This window comes from Python bivittatus, unplaced genomic scaffold (assembly GCF_059951505.1).
Source record: "Python bivittatus isolate LINGU-HERP-01145 unplaced genomic scaffold, Pbiv_v1 ctg000980_np1212, whole genome shotgun sequence".
NCBI lineage: Eukaryota > Metazoa > Chordata > Lepidosauria > Squamata > Pythonidae > Python > Python bivittatus.
Window position 1 is genome coordinate 24719050 of NW_028277125.1, and position 20723 is coordinate 24739772.

The following is a 20723-nucleotide window of genomic DNA, read 5'->3' on the forward strand; positions in this document are numbered from 1 at the left end:
GAACTTAATAATAGTTCCTTCTCTCCAATGAACATTACAAGCTATAGTTTTCTCAGATCTTGCAATCACTAATGGAATTTTTATAGAATCTTTCCAGATTACAATTCCCAAAATTATTTATGGAAAATTATGACTATCAAATATCTACAGCAGCAACAACTGGCACCAGCATACTAGGACGTTTGTAGAGGCTCCAGTTTCTAGAAAGGGCCTCTCATCATATTTCTGGATATGCAACCCCCCATTGCAATCCCCACACTGTCTTGGTACAGTGTCACCTCAAGGCACTGTGAAAAATGCTTTGAGGTAAACCCACCAGGATAAAAAGGGATGACTAAAGACCATGTTGTTGAGGATCTTCTTGAAACTGGAGTCAGCTTTGATAATAAAAAGAAATGGTAATGATACTCTTGAGTCAATCTTAACCTCTTGTAGTTATCTGCACACATATATGCAGTTTCTGGATGAGTTTTGTCTAGAGGAATCCCATCCAAGTAATAACAAGGCCTGGCACTAACTTCTGAGCCTAAAGAAGTTTGACCAGGTGCCACCACCTGCTGAGACCACTAATAATTCTGTACATATGCCTTCAACCTGAATTCTTCCTGTAATATATAAATAGAAATGATATATCTGGTTTGTGATGAGATTGAAATACCAAAAAGGAAAAAAAAAGGATGAGACCACTTCTTTAATTTTTCTAGAAAAGTATTTTAATTGTTGCATCACAGCAGATGATACATTGCTTGTCTGTTCTGACAGTCTAGAGTGGGGAATATTATATTTTCCTTCTCTGGAGGTGGGCAATTCTCTATGCAGATTAATAGGCAGAGATTAGCTCCTAAATTGAGTGAGATTAAATGCCTTTCGTAGTCAAGGGTGTGGCCACAAGGCCTGGAGGCCCAAGATCCAGAGCAGGCTAAAGCTTGCCTTGCAAAACTAACACCATTAGCGAACCAGGCAATGCCAGTTCCCTTCTTATCTTAGCAATGGTAGATAAAGTCTTGGGGAAAGGAGAAAACAGCTTGAACTCTGTTGAAGGGGTCAGCACAATGCACCAAATGGAATGAAAGGACTTGGGTTCTAAGGCATGTACAGTTTGTAGTATATCTGTTAACTGATTTCCAGGATGTAGCAAAATAGATATTTCAAGAATTATTTTCTAGAAGAAGCCATTTTTCAAGGCCACTCTTCTTTCCCCACCAACTTCAGTCCCCATTTATAACTCTGCTGCAAATCTCCTATGAATATGTATATATATCCAGTATGTGTTGCAAGGTTTGTTAGAGATTGTAGTGTTGTATATTCATAGTTTTATATGGCTTCTGAGATGTTATGTTTTATGATGTGCAAATGATCATGTGCTTTCCACAGCATGTGATTGGATTCTTTTAATACCTGAAAGACAGACTTTCCTAAAATTGTACAGTATTATTAGTACATTTAAATGTACAGTGTACATCTAAAATCACACACAAGTTCAACATGATAAAATGTGTTGTGCTAGCCTTTCAAGGAAAATTTTAAGTGGCAGCATATTAATTTCTGTTATACACACACATACACACAAGTACAAAGACAAATACCAATATGATAAAATAGAATTTAAAAAAAAACCTAAAACCTATCAAGAAATAAAATAGGAAAAGGGGAGGGAAGGAAAAACTGATGCTTCTTCAGGAGATAGTTTTGAGAGTGGGAAATTATTATTTTATTTAGATAACAATAATACATGATTTTGTATTAATAGATATCACAATGTTTAATAGTAGCTCTGTGGAAATGGTACTGCTTGACCGGATATTCTACAGGACAATGTAAGCTGTCACCCTGCAAAGAGCAGTAAATGACTGAGAACATGTAGGTTGCTGAACCTGATGAATCATCAATTTCCCACATACTCTAAAACTGGCTTTCTTTGATTCAGTTCAGCCATAAAATCCATTCTCTTTTCTGTCCTCCGAACACAAAACTCTGTATTAGAAAAGCTAACATGTACATCTATAATATCCTGCTAAACAAAATATTAGATTTGCAGGTGCATGCATTGTTTATTATTATTATTGATGTATTTAATGTTTTATGCAGCTAGCAAGTTTTCATGTCTGGGTGTCCAGATGACACAATAAAATTAAGTCACAAAATAGAAACGTGTATGTGGATTAATAATTCTTATCCAACCCAACTTTACTATATAGGGATAGAACCATTATACAGTTCAGATGAAATGGCTCACCAAAATTTATGGAGAGAAATTATTTTAATGCAAATAGCAGTAGAGAGGAGAAAAAGGTGAAACATGCAAGATGAAGAGGTTTGAAAAAATTGTTTGCAAAAAAAAATGGGGGGGGCTTGAAATGGCCTGAGCCAAAGATAAATGAAGAATCACTGATGGACTGATAATTGGTGTCAGCAGTTGCTACAGAAGGAAGGCAGGATTTTTTATGCTATTGTTGACTGACTGGGAAACAAAGAGTCTTTCTCTTTCTTGGCAAGAATTCGGTCAAAGTGAAGAGTAAGTCCCCATTTCAAATTTGTGCCATGACTTCAAAAGCGCCGGTGAATATATGTGCTTTTAAAGTGGGAAGCAAATACTCCAAAAGGAAATTTAGCCTCACGCAGGAGTTTAGAGACTGGTTTCAAACTTTCATAACTCTCTAGGCAAGTTCCCCAATCTGTTGTCCCCACTAAATATAAGAGAAGTTGACATCCAATGCAGGATAGAGAAGGCTGGTTTATAAAAGTCCTGTTTTGATAATGAGTCTTTGTGTTTCCCAAAGTTGAGGTGCATGGTGGCTTCCCCCCCGCTTCATTAACGTTTAGTAACGATGCCAGTTACACCTTCTAGGTAGTTCCCACAGTTGGTTGAAGTGCTAAAGAGTCAGACAATATTTTTTTTAAAGAAAGAGAGCATTCTTTCATATAGCTAGTTATAAAATATTCAGCCAAGCAACAGTATAGTTTGATTTCTTATGATTGCTGCTCTTCCCTTTTTCTGCCTGGGTGTGTTGGACATACTAATGATGGCAACCTAGAAATAAATACAATATCTCCATAAATAGGCTGGCAAACCTGGACTATGGGTTAAACTATGATTAAGGAGGAATGCAGTTTGCATCCATGGGTGTAAGTTAGCCTGTATCAGCCATAGCTGTGTGTTATCTTAACAAGGAAGTAAGGAGTTAATTTGTGATCTTATCTGTGGTAACTGTCTCTTCTAGCCTCCAGACATAGAGCCAAGGAGAAGGAACACCCCCCACCCAAAGAAGTTCCTCTAGCCTCTCCCAGCTTAATTTGCACTTCCTGGTGTTGTGTAAGAGTTAAACTGGGGATAAGAGGTGGGGGGGTGGAGTTTTTTCACTTAATTCCTTCCCTCCCTTGACTTTCTATTTTTCTTTCTCAATTAATAGCCAAAGTTCCCTGACTACTGAGCATTCAGCTCAGCCAAGAAATAGGCTCCATTGCACACCCATCACACACACTCAAGCACAGAGCCAAGTCTTCAAGGCCTTACAAAAGGCCAACAGGGACGTTCTAAAAATGTATTGTTTAAACCTGAAGCATCCAACGGAGGCTTTGGTTCATGCAATAAAAGAGGAGGCTAGAGCAGGGTTTTTCAGACTGCATTCCACAGAGCCCTAAGGTTCCACAAAAACTTGATGGGTTTGTGAGAAATGAAGAGCAGGGGAAAAAAACCACCCAAATGCAGCCAATTTTCCATCACTAAAGCTTTGTCTCTTGATCAGGTGTTTCAGGAATTCTTTTTCTTTAACTATCAGATTCTGCAGCCATAAAAAGTCTGAAAACCTCTGGGCTAGAGGTATCAGATACACATAGTCCTCATTTAGCGACCACAGTTGGGGCCAGCAACTTGGTTGTTAAGTGAAGTGGTCGCTAAGTGAAACTGCAACTGTGCTTATGATCTTACTTCAGGTTTCTTTTGCTTTACAGAGCTGCAAAGGTCGACATATGAGGATTGGTCATAAAGTTACTTTTTCATCATTATACCTAAATGGTCGCTAAACAAGGCAGTCACTAAATGAGGACTACAAGTACAGGTTGTAAAAATCCAGACAATCACTAGTTGACAGCAAAGAATCAAGAGTATTCTGTATCCCTTTGCTGTCATGTGGACTTAGGCAGTTCAGTTTTGATAATACTAGTAGAGACACCAATATTGACAATTTCCTCCCCAGCCTCTACACCACCTCCCAGGCTGTTCCAAAGGAACAGATTTGATAGGGCTGCAAGAAGGAAGAGATGCTTGCCATCAGTTGCCTTCCTCCTCATTCTACTACAGGTAGTCCTCAACTTATGATCATTTGTTCAACCGTTCAAAGTTCATTCAGCAACCATTTGAAGAAGGTGACTTATGACCAGTGCCCAAAGTTAGGGCCGTTGCAGTGCCCCTATGGTCATGTGATCAAAATTCAGGCGCTTGGCAGTCTGCCCACACTTAGGACACAGAGGCGCTTCAACTGCCCCCACCTGCCTATCTCCCCATCATCTACGCCCTTCTGCCCCCCTGTTGTCCTGTGCTCCACCGCCCCAGCTGATCTGTTTACCAGACTACAGCCAAATATTAAAATCATCAGATGATCTTCATGGTTGATTAAGAATGTGAACATTGCCCAGCCTGGCCCAAGAGCATGGCACAAAGTGGAGTTTTGGCGTGCTGCTGCTCGGGCTGCTTTTGGCTTTTTTCTTTCTTCGTAGCCAAAGCGTGGCCTGGCCTGGCCCAGCAGCCAGGCTGGGCATGCCTCATCACTAGTGGGAGCAAGAAGATAGCAAAGGTCAGCTGGGGTGGCAGAGCACAAGGTGGCATGAGTCTCAGAATGCAGGGTGGTGAGGGTGGCTGCGGCTGGGGCAGCTGCAGCTTCCCAGGGTGTGGCAAGCAGCCCCAGAGCTGTGTGGTTCTGGGGCTGCTTGCTGCCCCACAAGGCAGGGTGCAGGGTGACCAGAAGGGCAGAGATTGGTGGGGGATAGGTAGGGGGAGTTGGAGGCAGTCCCTTACTTTACTGAGGCTCAGGACTGGGAGGGACCAAGCCCAGAATGGCTTGAATTGGGGTGGGTACTTGCTTAACGACCCGTGGTTCTCGGTTAACAACAGCAACCAGGATTGCCAGGATTGTGGTCATTAAGCAATGAGGTCATGTGACGTCTTGCTTTATGACCACATCACTTAGTGATGGAAATCCTGGTCCCAATTGTGGTCATAAGTCGAGGACTACTGTAATGCAAGGCTTTATGAGATTAAGGAGCCTTCTGTTAATGGAATGATACCATATTTGGATGCAGTTCTGTTGTTATAAACTGCAGGTGATATTCCCTGTTGCAGTAATTTGAGGTTATAATAGTAAATGCCACAAAAGTCTAGTAATGGGTATTCTAAATGTCTGAAAAGATGGTTCATGGACAGTAAATAAATGCTTTGAATCAAAATATAAAAACGAAATATCTCTGTTTTACTGATCTTTCTGTTTTACTGTTTTACTGATCTTACTTACTGTAGCTTTCTTGGCTTATAAAAATACATTTTTCCTCTTCTCTGAGCATAGCTAAAATAGAAGTGCTAATTTTAAGCCAGTCTTAATGTTTAAAAATAAGTTTTCCACCTTATGAAGTCAAGTAGTGTTTGCTAACTACTCACTAACTACTACTAACTTTAAATTCCTTGAACCTGAGCACACTAATAGAAATGCCACAATGAGGCCATCCCTCCACAGAGATTTTCTTGAATGAAATTAAAAAGCTTTCCTTTCACCAGAATGGTACTAGGACAATCTAAGTTTCTAGCTTAAGGCAAGTTGAGCATCTAATGTTTATACAGAACATTCCTGTCTCTCTCTCCCAAATGCAGCTGTAACATTTTAGATCCTAAAAACCCTACATCATTTGAGTAGTTTCACATATTCACTAGATATGTTTAGAATCACAGTTCCATTTATTTTCCTCTTTTGTAATTGAACAACAGTGATCCATTGCTTGTATAGTAGGCATTGCACTGTGTATTTCTGAGGGCTGCACAGAATATGGTGCAAATCTCTTGGAAATAAAAACCTTGTTGATGTAAGTGTGGTCATCTACTGGTTAAGTGCAAAGCCAAATGATGATTTGCATGAAAGAAGAACCACCACAGATCAAAAGCTATAGATAGAGGTTTCATTCACCTGGTAGGACTTCCCAGCAGAAGCAGTTTATGTGCTTAGCAGTGAGTCATTGGGTTGACTAATAGAGAAATGAAATGAAGTTTCTGCATGTGAGATAAAAGAACTACCACTTATTCATTTTCAGATTTTTCACTGCAAAACCCAGGACTAAAAAGTTTGTGTTTGATTTTAAAAGCAGAAGATCTTATAAGTCATATAGCTGCACCAATTGCTAAGCAGAGAAATTTGGAGAAAAACCTGAGAGACCAATGTTCACATTCTTAGTCAACCATGAAGATCATTTGATGATTTTAATATTTGGCTGTAGTTACATAATAGAGCATGCCAAAGGAAAATGCTTTAGCCTAGGGGAATAGGGCACACCTATTTGAAACTGAATAGTGCTGCCGATCAGTAGGAATTAGAGTTCCATGAACTTGGTCTCTTCCAGGTGTTGGGCTCACTCATCCCATTTGGAAGGGACTAGGTTAGGAAAGGCTGGTGTGGACTATCCTAGAGATAGATTAATGATCGGATTTGATATATAGTAGCTTCCTATATTCTAGTCTACAGTTCTATTCAGTTCTGTATAGTACACCTACCCTGAGTAAAATCAGAGGAAGACTCTAACAGTTGGATGGCATTTAGCTGATAAGTCAGGTATTATCAAAAAATGACTGGCTCTTCTTTTTCCTCTCCTTCTCCTTTTTGCTTTTTAAAATAATTGCTGCTGTTTCGTTTCTCAACTGTATTTAAGTTCTTTTTGAAATTACAACTACAGGGGCTTTATTTAAGTTATGAGAATAACTTTTAAATGAATTGTTTGGATTTAGAGAAAAATGGCCTACCTTTAAACTAGAATACTGTCATTTGTTCCAAGTTTGTTTTGCTTGTAAATGTTAATTTTATTGCTATTAGTGATAATTAATACAAATATCAGACTTAATCACCTCTTGTGAGTTCTAATACAGTTATGCCTGACTTTACCAGTATTTGACCAGACAGTCACCCAGACTGTGCCTTGGGGGAGAGGAAGAGAATCCATTGCTTCTACATTCTGGTGCTGGATGAGAGAACTGCGGGCCATGTATCCTGTCCTGTGCTCTTACAATAGGGAGGAGCAACCTGTGATTCTAAAGTTTCTTGCAGCCCCCAGAGTTTCTATTATTGCTGTAATTGGTGGAGCAATTTTCTGCCACCACAAGGGAAGAAAGACATTACAACTATAGCATAATCCCTAAAATAAGATTAACATAATATTAGAAAACAAAGACATTCCTCAAAGCCCTTCCTTAAATCCCACAAGAAGAAAACAGAGACAATTCCAGTCCCTTCCATTTGCATCACAACCCATCCCTTTTGCCCAGGGCTCTTTTAAATGTTAAATACTGCCCTGGGCCACCAGAAGGTTTCGCCCCTCTGCCTTAAGACAGATTTTGGATGGTGGAGAGATAACTCTGGTGTTAAATAGGCACACAGTATCTGTCAGTCCAAGGAAAGGACAACACAATCTCCAGTCTTCCCAGACAGCATAATGTCTTGGGCTGGACCTGCCCAGCCTTGTTTCACTTGTTGTCTTTTATCTACATGCAAATCTAGGCGATGTTTTGTACTCCTTCTCTCCACTTATCTCTCCTTTCAAAAACCAGAAGTGCATCTCACACTTTCATGGCATTGTGCTTTTCCTTTCTTCCTGCACCATCCTTACATGTGAGCTCCACTTTGAGAGTAGGTACTCTGGGGCCTCCTTATTTTGGAGATAGTTGTTATCTAGCTCATAGTTATGAAAGGACAAGAAGCAGATGGCAGGGCTCTCCCTTTAGGGCAGGGCATCTCTGATGGCTACATATGAAGGGATGGAGAACTGGCTGACAAAACAAAGAGGGGGAAAACCAGGCTCTGCAGTTCCTTTCATTCTAATTTGGTGAGCAAGAAAGCAACTGCTACAGCAGGGAGTGTTGTGACAAATGTGTTTCCCAAAAGAGTAGATAACACTTGGTACTGTGATATTTACAGCATGCCAGTAATAGGAGGGAGAATACAACATGGTTGGAAACAATGGGTGCCTATTTCAATGGTAGACTTATTAAAATAAACAACTTCATTTGTTGTCACTGCCGTTTCTTAGAAGAACTCATTGCTTTGTTCATACATAAAAGTAAAGTACCATTTACTTTGAGTCAGAAGCCAGTGTTTTGTGGTCATTTATTAGATGCTCAACTTGCTGCTAACAAAATGGGGATCATATATGTATTTCACAGCTTTTAAAATCATTGTACCTATACATAGTAACAGATAAAGACATGTGTTCCTCACTTTTTGTATTGCTGGGAAAATAAGAGTGTATCAGATCATACCCAATTATATTAGCTGAATTTAGTTCCCACTAAAATCAATGTAAAGTTGATTCCGATATTGATTTCAGTGTGACATAAATTAAAAAATGGAGTCTGAATGTAATCCATGGGCTGGATTCACATGTTACACTAAGCCATAATAAGCAGCCATGGCATATTGTAATGTGATATATGAATTAGATTATAAAGTGGTTCAACTTCTGTTATTTTCTTTGCCACAAAGAAAAAAAAACACTGTCCCAAACTTCTTTTCTCCTTGTATTTTAGTTCTCATCTGTTTAAACTATAGAATCCTATTACTTATGACCCAGGAAATGTGTTTTGATGCCAGTTTATGAACTAGCATCAGAAGCCACAGTTAAGTCTAACTGTGACACTATGTGACACTAGGTTTTTGCACAATCAAGAAGAATTTACTATTAAGAATTATTGGGATTTCATATAAAAATTCTACTTTTACTGATAGGTTAGTGTTATTAGTTGATAATTACGTCTTCCCATGGAAAGAGAAAACCGTATTGTGCAATTTTAATATCTAGTATTCTATTTGCATTTCAATTTGTTTCCATTTGAAATTTCCTGAAGCAATATATTTCAACATTTTTTGATCGCTTCCAGTTTAGTAAATTATATTACATATGTGGGTTATGTACTCTGATTATCAGTTGAGGCTTCTTAAAATGCAAACAATCTAACTACTGTATGCATAGAATTGCTGAGCTGATAAGTCAGATGTACAAAATGGTTAGGTATATTTATTATTACCGGGGGTGGGGATGATTTAAAATTGTGTTTGTTTTTAATACTTAAACTGAAGTGTGTATGCTGTAATGACAAATTGGGGAAATGGATCAACTTTAAAGCTTTTGTTCATTAAGAATGAACATTCAGCACTTTAGAAATATTAACAAAATATCAAATAAAATACAATTCAAGAACTGAGTGTTTAAGTGTTCAATCAGATACTGTATAATGTTTTTTCCTATGGATAGCTTAACCCTACTATTTCCAACCCTTTTAATATGATCTACCAAATGCCTCTGGAAAACTACAAGCAGGACATGAGTGCCTTAATACATTCCTGCCTGTTTTCCTACAAATAGTTCTGGTGGTATGGTGCCTGTGCATCTGAAGGTGGTATGTGGTTACTCTAACTAGGATCAACTTGATTTGATTATGGAGGAAAAGGCTAAGTTAGCAATTATCAAGACATAATGTGACAGTGAATTTCTCATCTTATATTCATGTGGCAAATCTTATTTTTGTCCTCTGTGAATCTTGGACAACCTCACGTTCTATAGGTGTGAGAGAGCTAGAGGGAGAATTTTCTATCTATATTCTTTACTCCATATATGATTTTGTAAATACTGATCATATTCCCCTCATTTTTTTCTCCTTAAGCTAAAATACTTTACATGTTGCTTTCTTTCTTCAGAAAGCATTTTGTCGAGATTCCAGTCTGTCCCTTTTAGCAACTTTTCTACCACTACAATATGTGTTAAACTACAGCTCTCATAATTCCTAACCATCTTGAACAAAAGCTGGAATTATGGGAGTTGTCATCCAGTTTATGTAGAGACATCAAATATGATTCAGGTTGATGGTATAAAACAAAAGAGCTTAGATGTTTAGATAGCAGAGAGTTTAAGGAAAAGAAGAGAAAAAATGTTAAAGAATATAGAAGAGTAACAAGTGCTGGAAAGCAAAAGTAGTCTTGAGATAAACCTTGAAGTCAGGAAATGACTCAGTAGTTGAAAGGGAGGGCAAATGATACAGAAAAGTGAAAGTGCCTTTGAACTAAAGAGTTTGAAAATCTAGGGTAAAGGTGAAGCTAAATTTCCAGTGCTTTTAGAAGTAACATCAGAGTCTGTGGCACTTCATATACTAACACCTTATTATTTAGTATTCATAAGAAATTTTTAAAAGAATCTATTGTAATTTTTTTTTTAAAAAATCCAGTTTCTGTCTGCAAGCTTACAAGTATAAAATGATGAAGAAAAGGAAGAATGCACAAGAAAAATGAAGAGCAATACATTGGATTTGTCATGAAGATCTTTTTTTTTTTTCCTACAGTAGATACAGGGCATTCTGATCTGTCCCTTCATCTTGCTTAGTAGGTAGAGCTAGAAGATTCTGATGATGCTTCCTGTGGGAGGAGATAGCTCCATCCCCAGTTTTGGAATGCTAAGCTAGAAGGAGAACTCAAATAAAGCACACTTGAGAAAGGTAAAAATAAAGAATAGCTATATAGGTACAACTGGTTGCTGAAACTGAATAGGGCCCCCATATCATTGTTAGGGGTTCAGTGCCTGGGTGGGCTGGATGCCTTGTTTCTGATGTAGAAAAAAGACCTTCATAGTAAGTCCAGTGTTATGTTTTCTGCAGTAGAGTCAGAGTTAGGGAATTCTGTAGTGGTATAATATCTGAGTGGGATCTTATGTCTGGAGAGACATAAGCTAATCCTTGCTAGGAACTATTTTCTGAAGTACCTTACTGCCAAAGGATGCTTCAGGCAAGCTTCAGGAGTTAAGCTTATTGATTGATTGATAATGTACCATCAAGTTGTTTTCAACTCCTAGCAACCACATAGATGCTTTATAAAGAAAAACATGGAGGACTGTGTGGTAGCCATACAAATGTCCTCCAGGGGTTTTAGTGCTGAAGGCAGCCAAGGTGGCTACATTTGTAGTGTGGGCTTGTTGTCAGCCTTGTGAGGCAGTCCAGACAGGGAGCACACCCAATGAACTAATTCTACTTTATTGTAAGGTTACATTAACAGAATCTTGCAAGTCTGAAAGTACATTTCTCCCCGCTGTCTTCTGAGACATTTGCCACACCCATATTTAAGATCAACTCACGCAAAGGTTCAAATGGGGCTTAGCCTAGAGCTCGAAGTATTAACTGAAAGTCTCATGTTGGTTATTGGTGGATAATAGTTGGGCTTAGGCAAGAGATACTCTTATGGACCCCTTGATATAAAGATGGATTGAGAGAGACTTATTGTTTCCCATGGGTAGGATTGAGGAGAGAATTGATATTTGTGTGCAGAAGGTACTTGATTGTAGTCCATTATTGAAGCTTGCCTGAAGGAAGTCCAGGATTGAAATGTGGAGGCTGATTGTAATGGTATGTGGGAATGACCTTGGGAGATGGGGAAGAGCCGCAGTCAGGGCAGTGGTCAGATAAGTGCCAACTTAGCCTGCAGAAGGAATGTGGACATGGTAAACATCTCAGAAGGGATCCTTCCTAGGTTCATGGGCTGTAAAAGTGACGGGGCAGAAATGTACTTTCAAGACTTGCAAGATTCTGTTAATGTAATCTTACAATAAAGCAGAGCTCATTCTTCTGGGTGTACTTCTTGTCTAGACTAGCTTGCAAGGCTGACATTGATGTTGGTATGGTTTTGTTTCTTTTGGCTGATCTATATGAGCTCGTGTATGCAAGTGATAGAAGCTCTTCAGGGTGCTAGAATAGAAAGATGGCCTTACTAAATCTCCAGGTGTGTAATTATAACTAGCTGTTACAAGTAGCTAACTACATCTGCACCCAAGTTGGAAGGCAAGATTGGAATTGGAAATGGAATCATTTCTTTCCAGAGAAATTACCATCAGAATTAGAGCTGCTTCTGGAGTGAGTGGAAGGGAGGTATCCCACTATAGAATGCATTTGCTCTGCTGTAGGAAAATAATGTATAAAACAGGTTCAAGGGATATCTAGATATTTGGAGGCAGGATATTCTAAAGAAAAGGATTTGGAAAAGGAGAAAGTAGTAAAAATTGATGAAGAAATTTCAGGCTCTAAGAAGACCAATAATTAATGCAATAAGGGTTAATGCTTTTAAATAAACAGAAAATTAACTTTTGCAGGATTCAGGAATTCTCACATGTCTCAAAAGCTTTGTCCTAGAGATTTCTCCAAAGTTTGCATATTCCTATCTTTGTTTGTAAGACAACATCCAATAATACAGAGACACTCAAATGCAACTGAGTAATTTCAAGAGGCACACTGGTGGCTACTTTGGAGAATAGCCTCGTAGATATGCTGATTTTGTTTATTCCTCTCAAATACAGATATTTAATCAGGTCTGTGGTGGTTTAATATCAGAAGAGTAAACAAATAGCAATTTTGGATAATGATATGTATTAATGTTATGAAGCTAAGAAAAAGTATGGAGGCAGACTGATAGATGGCATAAACAAATGAGCAACATGTAATTAAAATTAGGATTGGAATAATCTTATTAACCCCCAACTTTCTCTTTTGTAGCCATATAGAAAAAATTACAACTTGGCAAGATCCTCGAAAGACTATGACCCAGCCATTGAATCACATGAGCCATCATCCTTCAGCCACTTCCACCCCAGTATCACAGCGATCAATGGCCATGTCGCAACCCAACCTTGGTGAGTAATAGGAAGCTAAAGAGGAACAAGAGTTCCAAATAATTGTGACCTTCTCTTCTAATCTCTTTTATTGACAAACAACACGATTGGTTGATTGTGCATAATGATGTGTAAACTCTGGTATATTCTTCTCTGGGGACTAAGTCCAATAATTAGAGTGGGTCAGAAAATACAGAAGTTTCTTGATGGATATACAAGGTCCCTGTGTAAATTTTTTGGTCCTAGCACATTCTTGATCTTTTAACTGTATCAAATATACTATTTTTTAAAGAAATATTTGTGAATGGCTGATTCACTTACATCTCATCTGGGTGCATCTTGTGGACAGATTTACAAGATTTAAAACAATGATTTGTGCTGTGAAACATGCTGTAGACATTTAGAACATAAAAGAGTCACTGGATGGTAGAACATGTACCATGTGACCTAAATAAAGCAGAAACTTGAATAAATTCCAATCGCCATAGAACAATTTATTGAGTGATACTAAATGGTAATTATGAGCTTGTTTGTTATGATACCCTGGAGGATCAGGATCAATAACATTGTTTGCAACTGAAATTAACTTTCCACCATGATGTGCTTTAATTAGTTATTACACAAAAGTCTATGCATACATTTTATAGCACCTCACAAATGTAGTTAAATAGGCAAAACTCCAAAGAAAGAGACATACTGAAACTTAAACTAAAAATATAGGCTGAGTTTGTATGATACGATAAGCTAGTTTGATTGGTTAGTTTGTTTCATGGAAGTCTAGCTATACTCATTATTAACTGATTACCAAGTGGAAATCCAAATTAACCAGTTTCCAAGAATGGAAAACTAATCTTGAATGCTTCATAAGTAGATTTCCTGTTATTTTGCAGACTTATTAAATATACATTTAAGTAAAGGATGTTGTATTGAGGTTGGGCTAGATAACCCCCAACAACAATTTCAGCTTTAAGATTCCATGAAAAAGGCAATTTTGTTACATGAAGACCCTCTCTTGCTGGGTTTACACATCACCATTATAACATGGTTTGTGTGGTTTTGACTTAGCAAGATATGTGAACCTAACAACTTTGGTTTCTACAAATTTTTATAGTATGTTATGTGTGATCTAAACACTGTAATTCATTCAAACCATGGTTAAAAGACCATTGTTTAAGAGCAATGTGAACTCAACCACTTTTATAGATGAATTTGTTTTTATTTCAAAAGTTAACTTTGTACTCTCTATATTGTAGTTAACTATACTTAAGTGGAACATTTACTTAACTCCAGCTAATCTTAATTCCATGCTTATTTGAAGTAACTCCCATTAATACAACTGGATCTACTTTTGCACAGACATGCATAAAATTGTGCTGCACGGCATTCTTTTAGCATTGTAATTCAAAACTATGGTGAACTAGGATCTGAAATAGGTACATCAATTCTGGCTAAGATGGAATTCAATTAGCTTTAATAGTAATTAACATCTGTAATGGATGCTAATACTAAATTATGATTAAAACTGATAAGGAAAGAGAAGAGGGAAGAAGTACCTAAACATAAAGGCTACCTTTTACTGAGTCTGACTATTGCTCTATGTAGCTCATGTACTTGTAAAGATTGGCAATGACTTTCAAAAATTCTGACAGTCTTTCCCAGGCACAGCTGGCAGTACCAGTAATTTTGCTCTGGACTTGTCCTGAACTATATTTTTTTATGAGTCTGAGTTCCTAATTGCAAATTATATTTTCCAGAACTTTGATAGCACATGTTAGTCCCAAGCATTTAGCACCTTTTTGTAGCCAAAGGAAAAAGAGTGTTTTTGGTTCATATCTGAAGGTTATAAAGCAGATTTTTTTAGACCAGGAGAGCCTGGTCTTCATGAGCCCTGAAACCAGGCCTGCTGACCCAACATCCTGCTAGACAACACAGATGGAATGGAAATTGGATAAGGAGTCAAATCCAATAGTCTGGCAAAAATCTGTTCAAAAGCAGGTTACACCTCTGTCTAAAATGTGGATTGGAAAATGTGCCATGAACAAGATGGAGACTAAAGTTTTTCTAAGTCTCTGTCCTGGTCTGTACTTATGTGTATGTTTACTGTTGTGGTGCTTCCTATTATCAGCTGAAAAAATGTTTTTTTCCTATATGGCTTATCTACTTTTACTTTATTTTTCATCTTGGTTTTGAAGAAAGGGTACAAAAAATCCTTGTAAATGTTTTATTAGCAAAGATATCTGATTAAATAAGTTAAAACAAACATGAATTGAAATTCACAGTTTTTAAAGGAATCAGTTCTGATTTTCCCATCTTTTTTGTGACTACTCTTCATGGCATGCAGCTATGGGTTAAACATTTGCAACACTCCTAGCACAATCATTTGATTTTTTTACTTCTATGCATTACTGAACTAAATTACAAATGCAACATTTCTCACCATTGATGATTCTGGCAGATATATTTCAGCTAGATTTGGAGGATCATAGATTCCCTATCTCTGCTTTATTGGTTATGATGAGAATATATTCTCTAGCTTGTGCAGGCAATGTAGAATCCGTATCAATATTATGCTAGGTCTAGATTGTTTCTTTCTCTTAATATGGTTAGACAGAAGGAATAGATTTCTAAACCACAAAGAGATTTAAGTTTCAATATTCCAGAAGGAGCTTTCCAAATAATAAACAATTTAGTTGTTTTGTTCCTGGTTGTTTGCATTATAAAAGTCCTTAAAGTTCTGCGTTTTTTATTTATGTTTGTAGTGTCCCAGAAGAAGGAGTTATTCCAAAACATACTAAGATTAATAAATGTTTCCTTGTGCACCTGGAGGCCTCCCTATTGTTTTCCCCCTTCAAGAATGAGAGACAAGTTAGATGACACATCAGGGGCATGTATGAAAAGATTTTCTATTTTGCTGTGCTTAATACCAAGAGGTAGCAGGTAATTTTCACTAATGCTGTAGAAGAAAAACATATATCAGCAACAAAGTTAAATACTTGGGCTTGTTTTACAGGTAGATCAGACATTCCCAACATGGCACCTTCTAAATATCTTGGGAGTTGCATAGGAGTTTGCTACACTGAGAAAATGTTGCTGTGAGTTTGGGGGGCAATGCTGATAGCTATGTGGAAAAGGTAACTTTCATATTTGGATTTTAAGAGAAAAGAGGAGTTCATCCTTGACCAAGTGGTTATTATTTCTGTTATTTTTGCTTGTCTTTGTGATGGAGGCACATATCATGTATCTAAAACAGTACATTTTCAGTGTTCTGTAATACAGGTTTCTCCAAGCTGATGAGAAATTATGTACAACTGGAGGGCACAGAGTTGGGAAGGCTGATCTAGAGCTAGGCTAGAGGAATTTGTGGCAGCAAAATGTACCCTTCTAGGGTAAGCATATTTGCTTGAAGTGGTGGATCCCATGTCTTCCAATTTGATTCTTCTTGCAGAGTGAACTAGGGTTCTGCCCTTCGTTCCTATCCTTTTAACTCAGATGTTCTTTCTTTTTGTATTTTTGCACAGTCCCATTACCTTTACCAGGAGTGAAGAATATTTGTTGCATAGGATTGTGAAGTTGCTTTTTATTGCTTTGAAACTTTCTCCTTTGTTAAACACTGTTAGTACTACTACTAACTACTGGGGGACGCGGTGGCACAGCGGCTTAATGACGCTGAAAGTTGCCGGCCAGAAATGGTCGACGCTTCAGCGGTTCGAGTCCAGCCTTCGCGTTAACAGGGTGAGCTCCTGTTTCCTCCCCAGTTCCTGTAAACCCAACAGTTCGAAAACTCACGTGAGTAGATAAATGGGTACTCTCACTCCGGTGGGAGGAAAAATGCTGGCGCGGTGCCTTGCAAAAAAGGAGTCGGGAGCAGTTGCCGGTAAGTGCGAAAAACCGTGCGCGCCCGAAAAGGGCGCGAAACAACAGAAACCCCACCTCCTGCGCTCGCCAGCTGGGCTCTGCTCTAGGAAGGAGGCTCTGGCAAACCACTTCCGAAACAATTGCCTTGAAAACTGCAAGGACTCGTCCAAGCAGTCACTGCAGAGTCGGTAACGACTGAGCGCAGATAAAAAAAAAAAAAACTACTACTACTACTACACTACTTTTAGCAATATAGATCTTTCCAAAATGGCTTGTGTGCAATATCAAAATACATTAAAAAATAAAAATACAGAAATATAAGTTACCAAGATTTTCCCCACAGAGCTGTTGATAACAGATGGCCCTGAGGAGCAATGGAAGATGTTCCAGGTAGAAGATGCTCTGAGGTTTTCTTTCATTTCTTCCTCACTTTTCCCTCTGGAGTGATATTAATCTGAGTGGTATAAATTTCATTATGCACAATACATTTCCTGACTCTGTTATTTTTAAGACATATCTGTAAGGTCTATTCAAGAGTTAGCAACCTTACGTGACAAGGGCTGCAAAATAGCTAGAAAAGGAGAGTTACTGAAACAAAGTGGAATACTTTGGTTTTAGGGACATCTTTGTAATTAATTTCAAGGTAATGATAGAATCCAGATCTTGGGGAAGGTTCCAACATTTTGGGACAAGTGTGCAACCTGCATGCTACCTGCAGCCCCAAATTTGCAATCCCTAAAGTTTCCCCAAATCACATCAGAAAATCTGGAGGCAAAATGGCTAGTTTTCATCGGCTAGTTTTTTTTAACAAACTAATGATTAAAGTGGCTCCATTACACCTTTATAAGCTTTCAGCATTCCCCAAAAAGGCTAAGAGACAGAGGTACTGCTCCACCAAAAGGCTGCCTGCCCTTGTTTTCAAATAACCTTCCCAAACCAGGTGTTCTCCAGATGCATTGTTCTACAACAACTGTCTTCTCTAACCAGCACAGCAGTTGGTCTTGCTATATGCTGAGCAAAGGAACTATAGTCCAACACAGCTGGAGAAAGAAATCCTGGAAATGATAGACCTGGTAGAATTTTTACTTCTTTCCAACTCTAAAAGATCTGGATTTATAAGCTTCCAGGCACAGGAGGACAACATGTCTGTACTTTTCTTCCAGTTGTACTGCTTAGCTTGGTGTTGCTGGCCTCAGAATATTCCCACTTCTGCTACTTTGCCTTTCCTCCTAGCTGGCAATCAGGCAAGAACATAAAGACATGAACACCTCCTTCTGTGCTGCTGAAAAGGGATTCCTGTGTCACCCCCTTCCTGGGATCCTCCCTGCTGGCTGGCTGGACAAGCTGTAGGCCTCATCAGTCTCTGCTAGGCTGTGATTGACAGGAGGCAAATGGAAAAGCTTGTCTGATGTTCAAACTTGACACCAGGCAAGAAGAATCAAGGAAGAAGAGAACAGACTGCTGCCAAGTTGAAAACTCAGCTTGGGAGTCCAAGCTTAGGCCTAATTTTGACTTCTCTCTTTATTAAAATATCTTCTCTGCCTTCCACCCACATAGTCAAACTGGGGCTCTGGGCCATTATTTCTTGGCAGGAGAAAGAGGAATTTGAGACCTGGCACGCCTATGTAAATTGCAGTCGAATGGCTACTTAAAATACAGGTACTTGGAGGAAGGTCCCGTTAATCAGCTCCCTTTTAAAAAATGAAAAAAATCAGTTTATTTATGTCTGTGCTTGTTTATGTGTGCTATAGGGGTTGCAGTGGGCCATTTGGGCTTGGCATTTCTGTTTCTACTTTTTTCCTCTTTCCCCTAAGAAACCCCATAAATAAAAGAGTAAACCTGTATAACAATAAAAGAATCAACTTTTTGTGCCGTGCTGTATTATTGGGGATATAAGCTGGTGATGTTCAGATTCAGATATATTTGTCACATGGCAGAGGTGGGAAAACCCAGGCCAGAGATGGTACTTGCTACAACCTCTGGAGGGGAGATATCCCCCTGCCCAACATCAGCAAATCTTTGCTGCAAAAGCTCTTTCTGTTTCAAATTGTGCTGTGTTATTCAGCACCCTAAAATTAACGGATGGGTACCAGATGGGATTCAAAATAATAATGCAATTTTTATTGGAGAAGCAAATATAATTGATAAAAGAGAAGAAAGTATAAGGCTTATCCAAAAGTGCTTCTGCCTGTTTGAGTAACCATGTATAAGATTGCTCTGTCAGACCACAATTTATCATAAGCAGGAAGCAGGTGAACTGCAGAAGGGTCACTGACTAAAATAGCTTGGCTCCATTACTCCCTGCCTCTCATCCTCCCTCCTTCCCTCTTTCTGTTTCGTGGCCTCCTGACCAACTTATATATGGTTCCATCCAGTCAAAAGGATTTTGTGAGAATTCAAGTAGCTGTCATTACCCTTCCTTAGCCACCCTCTCTCTCTATGTATGTGTGTGTATTTCTCCCAGGATTTAAGCACAAAGGCGCAGAAGTATTGCTAAACTTTAATTATCCAAGAGCCAGGGAGAAATTAGTTCTTGGTAACTACAAGTTTAAATTTTTTCTTTATCGTTATTTTCACACCTGAATGGAAGGCTTTCTACTGACTTAGGACAGTGCAGGATTTTTATTTAATACTTTACAGATTTTTGAACCACTGTGTGCTCTCAACTGGAAAGTAGTATTTTTGCTGACCTTGTTGGAAGACTAATGCTGTTTCTGGGAAGTAAGTGAAACAGGCAGTTCTTTGTTGGCAGGAGCAAAGAGAAAGAGAGAGGAGAGGGAGACAGCTCCCCCCTTCCCTTTCATAATGCCGTGACTAAGTCAGAAGTGTAATGTGGCTGGGTTTTCTTCCTATCTCTGCAAACATATGTTTTTCATCAGACTGCTTTGCATGACACTTGATGCTCTTGAGTTTGCAATGAACTAGACTAGGGATGAAATATATAAATAGGGACTAGTTTGCAACTGACTAGAGATCCTAATAAAACCTGCTGGAGTTTTAACAGCCCACTGCTATCCCAGCGTTGAACTACAATTTCCAGAGTTTATAGCCAGCACTGTTAGAGCAGCTCAGTGTTGTAACTTGCAGAATATAAGAAGCATAAAAACATAGTAATTGATCAGAGTTTATTCCTTTAATAAGCTATTATAATTTATCAGAGTTTATGCCTCATTATAACTATCAGCTCTACAGATTTAGAAGTGTGTTAGAGAAAATCTGATATCATAATCTGTAGACATTTTATGAGAATATGAGTCAGAGAAACACATTATTACAGATAGTGAAGGGTTTTGTAATAATGGCAAATGAAATATTTAGAGGAAAAATACAAATCACTCTTTTCTGAGAGAAAAGGCACCTGGCATCTGGTAATTTCCAGATTTGTTGAATTCTAGCTGGGTGGGAATTACAAGAATTAAAGTCCAACAGTGTGGAGGTCACCAGAATTACATTGGACCCTTTAGTAATGGTTAAGATACTGTTTTCTATTAGATACAGAATATTTCTCCTTGAGTAATAGGGAGTATACCCTTTTTCACTGGCAGATTAGTAGTTAAGATTCAGTTTTAATGTTAGATCAGGACAATCTGAGGCTCCAGAGACATTATGACTCCCAGAGTTCCCCTAAGAAGCCATTGTATGATTCATTGCCATTTTGAAGCAAGATGAAAACTAGAGTGTTAAGCCCTAAATAGGTGTGATACAGGTTTTATTTTAAAGGACTCCTCCCCAAATTCCCCCAAAACTGTGTGGGAACTCCTCCGGAAAATCTTTTCCTTCCAATTTTTACATCAGCATCTTTCCCAGTATGGTCCTCCATCAGTCAATTTTATTTATGGCTAAAAGGCCCAAAAGCAATATGGTCCTCACTCTCTAAAGATATCTTTGTTTGCTCATTTATTTATTTAAAATGTTTATAGCCTGCCCACCAGGGGCACACCTGGGGAGGTCAAAAAGTCAACATGGTGGCTGGAACCACC

The 20723-nt window shown here is 38.5% G+C and overlaps 1 protein-coding gene across 1 annotated transcript in view; it reads left to right on the plus strand.

Moving 5' to 3' along the window:
* WWTR1 (WW domain containing transcription regulator 1) overlaps positions 1 to 20723 on the plus strand; it is a 99703-nt gene that overhangs the window by 45699 nt on the left and 33281 nt on the right. The window contains exon 2 of the mRNA XM_088132255.1: positions 12773 to 12909. Within this exon, the coding sequence (XP_087988381.1) occupies positions 12773 to 12909 (137 nt within the window). The remainder of the gene's footprint in view (positions 1 to 12772; positions 12910 to 20723) is intronic.